The 8991-nt window shown below is 38.2% G+C and overlaps 3 protein-coding genes and 1 long non-coding RNA gene across 5 annotated transcripts; 1 reads left to right on the top strand and 3 right to left on the bottom strand.

The window, feature by feature from the left end:
• Positions 1 to 607: 607 nt before the first annotated feature.
• On the bottom strand, positions 608 to 2528 carry NAC032 (NAC domain containing protein 32). Its single transcript, NM_106394.3, has 3 exons — positions 2170 to 2528; positions 1793 to 2067; positions 608 to 1703 (listed from the first exon to the last, which is right to left on the bottom strand). The coding sequence occupies exons 1-3, from the start codon at positions 2336 to 2338 to the stop codon at positions 1386 to 1388; spliced, it is 762 nt and encodes a 253-aa protein (NP_177869.1). The 5' UTR covers positions 2339 to 2528; the 3' UTR covers positions 608 to 1385.
• Positions 2529 to 3304: 776 nt separating this feature from the next.
• AT1G09733 lies at positions 3305 to 3692 on the top strand. The gene has a single exon (NR_139681.1). It is a non-coding gene; the product is annotated as an other RNA (long non-coding RNA).
• Positions 3693 to 3872: 180 nt separating this feature from the next.
• On the bottom strand, positions 3873 to 6347 carry PBC2 (20S proteasome beta subunit C2; the record flags this gene model as incomplete). 2 transcript variants are annotated; one of them, NM_106393.5, is made up of 7 exons in its annotated part: positions 3873 to 4310; positions 4463 to 4557; positions 4915 to 4999; positions 5319 to 5408; positions 5527 to 5634; positions 5734 to 5915; positions 6028 to 6166. In NM_106393.5, 7 exons carry the CDS (start codon positions 6031 to 6033, stop codon positions 4262 to 4264), a joined length of 615 nt encoding a protein of 204 aa, NP_565156.1. In that variant the 3' UTR covers positions 3873 to 4261. The 2 variants fall into 2 exon arrangements, with proteins under 2 accessions (NP_565156.1, NP_001031294.1); NM_001036217.1 differs by lacking the exon at positions 6028 to 6166 and adding an exon at positions 6342 to 6347 and having other exon boundaries at positions 3917 to 4310.
• Positions 6348 to 6647: 300 nt separating this feature from the next.
• AT1G77420 (alpha/beta-Hydrolases superfamily protein) lies at positions 6648 to 8868 on the bottom strand. The gene is made up of 8 exons (NM_106392.4): positions 8472 to 8868; positions 8368 to 8397; positions 8160 to 8289; positions 7926 to 8072; positions 7715 to 7845; positions 7417 to 7554; positions 7231 to 7329; positions 6648 to 7143 (listed from the first exon to the last, which is right to left on the bottom strand). The coding sequence occupies exons 1-8, from the start codon at positions 8724 to 8726 to the stop codon at positions 6925 to 6927; spliced, it is 1149 nt and encodes a 382-aa protein (NP_177867.1). The 5' UTR covers positions 8727 to 8868; the 3' UTR covers positions 6648 to 6924.
• Between the last annotated feature and the right edge of the window lie 123 nt (positions 8869 to 8991).

Raw genomic sequence — 8991 nt, 5'->3', positions numbered from 1 at the left:
GGGAAAAAAAGAGTTGGATAGATTTTAAAACTGTTTTAATGCTATTGGAAACATGAATAATAAATTAGTATAAAGTGTAAAGAAGATTTGGTTGTAAATTGAAAGTGAAGGTTGTAAGAGCAACAACAAACAGACCTAACATGGACTTCAAACCCCACACTTCCCCAGTGAGATTGACTGTCTTCATTTTTTTCCAGTTCGCAACAAATATGTCTGGTCCCCTTACTTTACTATTCTTTTATACTATGACATCCAAGCTTTTAATCTTGATTTTCACTTCCCTTTTTATAGATTAAAATATAGATTAGAGACCACATATACACTCGCAAGTTTCTTAATTAACCTCTAACAAATCACATCTTATGAAAACTTGAGCATTGCGCAGTTTAAACGTTGATACTTAATTTAGACGGCCATATAGTAGATACCATGTTATAGGAAATAATCATCTCATAACAATTAGATGGAGGATAAATTTATTTGAAATAGTATTTATGTCATCTACTCATAACTATTTTTATTTAATGACATGTGATAATAAAAGAAACATCATTCAATTTCATGAGCTACAAAATCATAAAGATTTAAAACTTGTGAATTCATAATGCATCAAATTTATTATATTGTTCTTGTAGAAGATAGTTAGATCAGTTTTATAGTAAGGAACTTTACGAAATTTCAGTCGTCGTTTTCGTTAGATAGCGATGTATTTGACTTGGACTCCGATTTAACCTAAACAATTCAAACCGGTTAAACTAATCATGCCTCGGTCTTATTAGGAAAGACAAACTCGTGTCAAAATCAAATAAATATACAAAAGACAAAAACAAATTAATTAGAAATTAAAGCGAACAATGAGATTTGTTTGAATGCAAGTTGCAACGATAAGACTGTTATCTGTCAGACCCTACCATTACCGACACTTTTTCGATACCATGCAGTCAGTAAAATCGGATCTCGAGCTCCCCTCCCTCCCTAATACCCCAAACACTAGTGATATCTTCCAATTTCTTTATTTTATTTTAGTTTGTAATTTAGTTACTATTTTTAACTTATATATATATATAACAAAGCTAGATTGTAGTACAACCATAACAAAAAAAAAAAAAAAAAAAGAAGAAGCTAGATTGTAGTTTTGAGTGAAAAAAAAATGTAAAGAATATATAAGTGATTAAAATGAATTTATATTGCTTCCTGAAAATAACAACACAATACAGTAGCTTGTCTTACTAAGGGAGAAGAAAGGCTAAGGCCCAATTGTTGTTGAAAAGCCCAATGAGGTCACTTCTGGATCAGCTAGCGGGTTTCAAGACGGCTACCCGACACGTGCGAAAACAGACAGTGATAGTTTCCACTTTCCACTAACTCTAATCGCACGTGACAACTCAGAAAGTTCCCTGCCTAACCACAAGTGGATCAAGCGTCGTCGACCACATCTGATTCCCGCCCAATAGCCGTGACACAATCTCGTTATCGGCGATGGCATCTACGTAATTAAACGGAAAATCAAGGGCATTACTCAACCGACCGTTGCTACACGTGAATTCCGGTGACACCGCTTGCTCCGAGCCGGAGATCAATCTCGCCACAGATTCCGGTGGACACGTGTCAGTCACAGGCTTTAACCCGTCCTCGATATCGCTTCGTCGCTTCTCGATGACACCTTTCTTGTTATATATACGACACAATACCCAATCGTCCAACTGTTCAAGAATATCAAAAACACGTCCGGTTAACTAAACCGATTCAAAATCATATTCAAAGTTCGGTTTGAACTGATAAATTCACTCACTCTTAGACTGTTTTTCTTACGAACCGACCGGTCAACGTCAGCGAGCCGGTATTCGTGCATAATCCAATTGGTTTTCTCTCCATTTGGAGGTTTTCCCGAGTAAAACACTAGAGCCTTCTTAATACCAACCGGTTTAGGACGACCTATTGGTTTATCAGCTCCGGTAGCTTTCCAATATCCAGTACCAGCTGCACGGTTGGGTCTTGAACCGTTTGGATACTTTCGATCTCTTGGTGAGAAAAAATACCACTCCTTTTCACCGTACAAAGCCATGTCTGTAAATTGTAAACCGGTTTATTAATTCTTAGACCGATTTTATAGAATCCTGTTACTGTTAGTGTATAGTGTGATTTAAAGGGGAAAAGAAAGAAACGTACCGGGAAGGTCCCAAGGATCATATCGGTACAAATCGAGTTCGGTGATAATCGGAGCAGGGATCGGCTGCGACGCGCATTTACGACAGAGATACATGAGGACTAGCTCCTCATCCGTAGGATGAAATCTAAATCCTGGTGGAAATTGCAAATCAGCCCCAGATTTCATCATAATTAACCTATTTTCCCCTTTATTGTTGTTTAGCAAGAAAGAACTGTAAAGATATGTTTGAAAGTTGAAACTTCTCTCGAGCAAAGAAGAAAGATGACTATATATATAAGAAAGGTCGTGGACACATGGCGGATAGACAGGGGCTTTGTGTTGGTGGAAAGGAATCTCAAACAAAAATAGAAAAATGGTTAAATCTGTATAGTGGAGGATTCATTTGAAGTAGATGGAGAGGGACACGTGGCAGACTGTAATGTAGGTGAGTTTTGTCATTGCTTACGTCAGACTATTTGGAATGTAGCGGTCCGAGAGCATGTCGATTTTGGGAACGAGCAATAAGAATCGACACGTTCGATCTTATGCGTGTACTTTCCTAAAGGAGACCAAACGTTGACCGTATCTCAAAATTGTTTCTCTCATTGATTTCGTGAGATTTTTAAGGGTTGTATTTTCGATCTTACTATTTTTAATGTCTATTTTTTCTTTGTTCACCTGTTATTTTCGATCTTATTTGAAATTATAAACGAACGTCATCAATTGATTAATGAACATTCTTTTCGCCGTAAATTTAACTATTCTCTTTCCGCCGTAATTAAAAAGTAATGATTACTTTAAGGATATATTCTTCTCCATTAAAGATCGATACTCTATATCCTTGCTTCCACAATTGTTGGTGTATCAATTGTGTGTGTAAAATACATTCCACTTTGAAATTCAAGGTCTATAACATTTACTTTTATAAAACTAGTACGTAAAACGTCGCATCCAAACTCAAATTCGAGACAAATTAAGTTTCTTTCTTTATAACCACGAAGAGGTCTATGATTTAGCGTACACTAACGGCAAAAAAAAACAGAATCGCAGCTGTTAGTTTTCTTTTTAAAAAGCACCTCATAGTTATCAACTTATGCTAATGCCCACTTAATTCTGTCATTTTCTCTAATGGAGTCCACAAGAACGTCATCTCGAGCCGCCTGTGCCACCTAATAGATAAACGCTTCGATCTATGCCACGTGGAGCCGGAATGTTAGTTCTGCCGCTTTTTATTGTGGCGGGTTGAATTTGATAAAAAGCTCAAAAGTGACCGAAGAGTTTAGACACGTGACATGATGTGGATGGTTCATAATCAAAATGATTAGACGCATGAATTTACGAGCATCGATAATGATTGCCCAAGTAGAACCTTTATATGCTTTGCCCACACAGGTAGTATATGAATACCCACCGAGATTAGTTAGGTCGGCAGGATTGGGTTTATATTCGTGTAACGACCACATCTATTGCACATGCCACGTTTTATATGAAATCATCAAAACGCTTATGCGTATGGATTTTGCCTCTCTGGCTCGATCTAACGCCACAAACAGAACAGGACATGCAAAATCATTCACAATGTCAGATGGCAGCATCAGGATCATCATCATAATAGTTTGATTCGTTTCTATTTGCAGTTACTAGTGATCACCTTCCAAATTACATTGATTTCATAGTTATTGTATGATTTCGTTAGCCAAACCATGTTTATTGATAGTTGACCAAAATATTTCGTTGACATGTTAACGTCTTTCTAAAGTCACCCATAGTGAATCGAACATGAACACTAAGAAGACAAACAACAAAACGTGTCACTGATCAGTACCAACCTTGAAAACTAAAGACTGCGACAAACCAGAAATCTGGAACACTTGGTACGAAATTAAAACAGAAACAACAAGGTACATAGAATGATCGAGTACTGGAACAAGATAACAACTGCTATTTCTTCATTTTCATTGAACTCTATCAATAGCAAATAAAACATCCGAGAGAACGAACCACAATATCCAGTTTCAGAGAAGGAACATAGTTACTATGGGACGAGAGCTTCTACATAACCGGGTTAAGGAGTATACCGAACTTGGACAAAAGCAGATATGTGATATCAGATCAATCCATCCTTCCCTTCAGGATTCTCTCCTTCACCTCCTTTGGTGTTCTGGACAACATGACCATGAAAGAATGTTACTATCTTATATAATACATATCCTTAGAAGATAAGTGCACATGAGGTATATTCTGTAAGAAGCCAGATGTGACAGAAAAAAAGAAGAAGAAGAAGAAGAAGAAGATGAGGAGAACAAAACTTACACAACGTAGACATGTCCTCCCCACCCACTAAGACAATCGCGGTCAACTGAAGAGAGAAGTGCTTGTGAAATTGTCTCGAATAGTTCCTCAGCTTCCTGAAACTCAAATTTGTTAAGTCTAGTTATATGCTTTTCATTTCATCACGAGTCTGTTTACAATGCACTTCTTAGAATGATGACCTTGAAATTCAAACTTTATCGAAGCAGTACTATGGCAGGGAAGTAATCGCAATATTGAAACATCTTAATCCTAAGCCAAATTAAAATATACAGAGAAAATTATTGGAGTTACGTCATATATCACCAGCACTATGCACACAAATATTCCTACCAGATCAAGATTCTACAATAGAATACTTACATATGAATGATCCTACCAAATTTTCAGGTGATAAACACACATTTGAGTATCCAGTGAATCGGTACAAAAACAAGTTTTCAGAAGGCACATACCATATCTGGTTTGAACATGGCTTCACAGGCACCATATAGAGATTCTGAAGCAGTTCCCGAGACAACAAAATCTTTAGCTAACTCCCTGCATTTAGAGAGAACAAGCGTCAAGGCATGCTCACCATTGCAACTATCATGTTCGGTAAAATCTCAACTATATTAAGAATCATATTTAAATCAGCTCAACACATGTAAAATAAGTTCACTCATATGACATGCATACACTGCATTGGATGACAAAAGACCAAAATTAGATTCCAACTAAAACCAAAATATCAATCCACGATCATTTTCTAGCTGACCTAGCAAGTTTCACGATTACAGTCACTGACTAAGTAAATTAAATGGCATTACAGACGAAAAATGAGATATAACGTCTTAAGTAATGAAGAAAGCGAGCATACTTGGCTCCAATAGAATCCATAGTGCAAATGAAGGGTTTGTTATCATCTCCCAATCCAGCAATCACAGGTTGGCACAAGAATGGGCCAAATCTGAAATAAAGAATTTGGTACTTAGTAGTGGCAATGCCACATTAATCATAAGAAATCAGATTGTTAAGAGGAAACTAGAAACTAATAACAAATTGAGAGAAGAAGACATTTCACCAACCTTTTCTCATAAAGAATAGCCGATACAAGACTAGCGAAAGTTTCAGGCTTCATGTCTCTTTCTTCCCTAAGCTGATATAACTTATGACGAAATACGAGTCGCTGGTACCTTCAGTACCAAAGACAAAACAAAAAAAAACGGAGCCCTAAATTTTGTAATTCACCTAAAATTCTCTGAGGAAAGGAGTAAACATATACGAGAGCTTACAATGTCTGGACATCGGTGGCGAGACCGGAAAGTCCGATGAAGAGATGATCGTGGATCTTAGATATTCTCTGAAAATCGGTAGCAATGGTTTGTAATTGCACACCAAGCCTCCGATCACTAGCTATAGCGAAGCAATTCTTCCCTACCATAGCTACGACGGCACTTCCATTGTACTCGAAGATCTGAATCACCACAATGTCCACCGATTTTATCGTTCAATTCATACTATCAATCTTTGCGCAGAACAAACAAAAGTTAGAAATTGAAAAAAAGAATTCGGCAAGGAACACTTACCGACATCGGAAAATTAGGGTTTACTGAGTGAAGCTTCGGGAGTTTTCCTATCGGAGAAGAAATCTGAGCAAGAGAAGAACAATTATTAAAGTCGACGATGGCTTGGACGAAACTCTAGACAATTTTTTATTTTTTTTGGTTCTTATTGATGGGCCTCGATATTATTGGGCTTTCAGATGACTTTTATGTCTTTATTTTTTCTTGCTCTGCTTTTACTTTTTTACTACGAGATAAATTTTGCTTTGGTCATAAAAGTTGGGGAAACGTTTTTGTGCAGGCATGTCCTCAAACTCTACTTATTTGGTCACTGTCGCCGACATTATGCACTGCGACCTGCTCATGGTATTAGAAGTGATGGTTCGGTACATGGTTCACCAAGGGACTCGTTCACACGCCCCTATTCGCTGCAATGTTAGCTGAGTGCATTGTCGTGCAATGCATACCGGTCTTGTTTTCACCCAAAACCATGGTACATTTGGTATCTTCGGAAGTAATTACTTGGTGTTCACAGAGTTTTTCGGAGCTCCTGCTATGCAACTTTTCATATGTACGGTTTCCTCTGTCTGTGCTTTAGACCGGGCCTGTCCATTGACAAAATAACACTCAAATAGAACACAAGATTTCAAGGATCTGTCAGAGCAATATGGTTCAAATGAGATCAGTCATCAATTTGATTCTGAGCCTGACTTATGTGCACCCAAACAATACTAACTACACTTCGAAAGATGCGGCTGATGTAGCACTAGAAGCACTAGCTAAGCAAACAACGGCTAAGGTTGTGTATTCATTGTAAGCCACATATCTATTTTTTCTTCTTATCCGGATGTTTAATCACAGAGACTCGACAGTATTCAGAAGACAATAATAAGTATAGGTTTGTGGAGAGATGATCTCACTTTACTTGGGATCAACGCGGGCATCGAGCCAAGCAACGATGTCATTGATTACAGTGAAAATATTTTCGTCTGTATCACCTTCTAGAATGCAATGGTAGCCACCTGGATAGAGTTTTAGAGTCTTGTCTTGGCTGACTGCATGTTTGTGAAGGAATTTACTCACAGTGGGATCTGTGACTTTATCAGTGTCTCCATGAAGTATCAACAGTGGCAACGAGACCTGCAACATAGAAAAGAAAGATCTCGTTTTTTGCCCCTGTCTATGATGAGAAGAGCTTTCCTTTATTTCTTTGGTTCTACAACTAACCTTGTCAACTTGCATCTCAATGTCTCTTGTTGCATTTAGAAGTTCAACAGCAGTTTTGAGACGTGTTTGATCATCGTAGCATATCACATCGTACTCACACTTTATCCACAGAGAACAAAAACATCAAAGACAAAGTTAGCAAAAATGCTTCAGAAAATGTACCATTGAAAAACTAAGAGAAAGTACCAATTTTCTTTTACTCAGGTCCCTGAAGAAGAAGTCGCTCAAGTCTCTCTTTGGAAAGAGCTTTGCTTTGGGAAATAGTGTCGACATCAAGATTAACGTCTTCAAGACTAGTGGAGGAGGTTTTACATCTTCTGAAATCTTGAGACAACCCAAGGTCAGGTATTTCAAACATGAACTAACTAGATGTAAAATGTGAATACAGATACTTCCAAGCACTGAAAATCTTATTTGCAGATTTGAGAAACAAATCTCCAGACCTCAATTACATGCATAGAAAATGATATAGTTAGAGACTTACCTTACACATTGGAGCGACAAGGATAAGACCATCCCAAGCTTGAGGTTCTTTAAGATGAATTTTTAAGGCAACTGCTCCTCCCATTGACTGTCCCAGCAAAAACCGGGGCAAATTTCTCAATTCCGATCTCCCTAGGAATCAAACCACTTAAATAAAACCCAAAAGCAAGATTCAACACCAAAAAGCAATAACAGGTACAATTTAGATATACCTTTCATTTTGGTGAACTGTTCAATAGCATTGTCTGCTAAGTCATCAAAACTTGGAATGTGACCATGTAAACCATCTGATAAACCAAAACCAGGATGGTCTATAGCATAAACCCCATAACCAAAACCTGCTATTTGCTTTGCTATACCTGTAAAACAACCCAATTTTTTTCCCACATATATTAAAAGAAGAGCCTTTCAACTAAATGATGCAAGTAGAGATAAATCTAACGAACCATCGAAGAAGAAAGTGCAAGTGCTTCCATAGCCATGACAGAAACATACAGCAGCTTTGATTTCGTCGCCGGATTTCGGCAACCAACTCTTGCAGAAAATATCTTCCCCTTTCGAATTTCTCTCATACCACTATCATTATTCAGAGAAGAAGATTCAACGACTTTGTATCTCCTTCGAAGAGACCAAATAAACAAAATCACTGCTTACCTCCTCTGTTCTGATCCCACTCGGAGCTTTCTGTCACCAGATACAAATGATTAGAACGGAGATTATGTTAATTATTTTGCTATAAAGGTATGAGTCAATGCAACCTTGAACAAGCAGTGATCCAGCTGAAGCTGCAAGTCAACAAAAGCGGAACGGGCTAGTCTTCGTGCGGGAGCTTGATCTAAGTTCTGTGAAGCAATCAGATTCAGCTCGTCGCTCACTCCATCGATCGGAGATCGTTTCGCGCAAACAATCGCCGGCGCGAATCGTCGAGTGATGGCCAGAGAGCTCCCATATCGGTATCGGAAAGGGGAGAGAGTAGCTGGAGTATCAAAACGCGGAGTTAAAGCACGATCCATGGATTCTGGAGATTCAATCCCAGATTGGGGAAGAAGACGAAAAGAGTAAGATTTTGTGCGGGAAATTTCTCACGTGCAACACGTGCTACGACGACGACGACGACGACGACAAAGTTTTCAACTACCAGAATGATGATCGACGTCAACCGTTCGATTGTGACCCGAAACCAGTCAAACCCATTTATAACCGGCTAAAACCGGATTTGGATTTTGAGAGATTTCCATTATCCACCATTGTTTGACTCCAGATTATTGATGGGCCTCA

Source organism: Arabidopsis thaliana (genome assembly GCF_000001735.4).
Source record: "Arabidopsis thaliana chromosome 1 sequence".
In the NCBI taxonomy this organism is placed as follows: Eukaryota; Viridiplantae; Streptophyta; class Magnoliopsida; order Brassicales; family Brassicaceae; genus Arabidopsis; species Arabidopsis thaliana.
Note: the sequence above shows the minus strand (reverse complement) of the source record. Positions and strands in the feature narration are given on the sequence as shown.

Bases quoted from the DNA above. Each gene is read 5' to 3' on its own strand.
- NAC032 (NM_106394.3), bottom strand. From the start codon at position 2,338: ATGATGAAATCTGGGGCTGATTTGCAATTTCCACCAGGATTTAGATTT. The intron at 2,068-2,169 runs GTACGTTTCTTT...TACAATTTACAG, and splicing joins TGATCCTTGGGACCTTCCCG to ACATGGCTTTGTACGGTGAA. The intron at 1,704-1,792 runs GTGAGTGAATTT...ATTCTTGAACAG, and splicing joins GTAAGAAAAACAGTCTAAGA to TTGGACGATTGGGTATTGTG.
- AT1G77420 (NM_106392.4), bottom strand. From the start codon at position 8,726: ATGGATCGTGCTTTAACTCCGCGTTTTGATACTCCAGCTACTCTCTCC. The intron at 8,073-8,159 runs GTTCGTTAGATT...GTTGTTTTACAG, and splicing joins TTGCACTTTCTTCTTCGATG to GTATAGCAAAGCAAATAGCA. The intron at 7,144-7,230 runs GTTAGTTGTAGA...TCTATGTTGCAG, and splicing joins TTGAGATGCAAGTTGACAAG to GTCTCGTTGCCACTGTTGAT.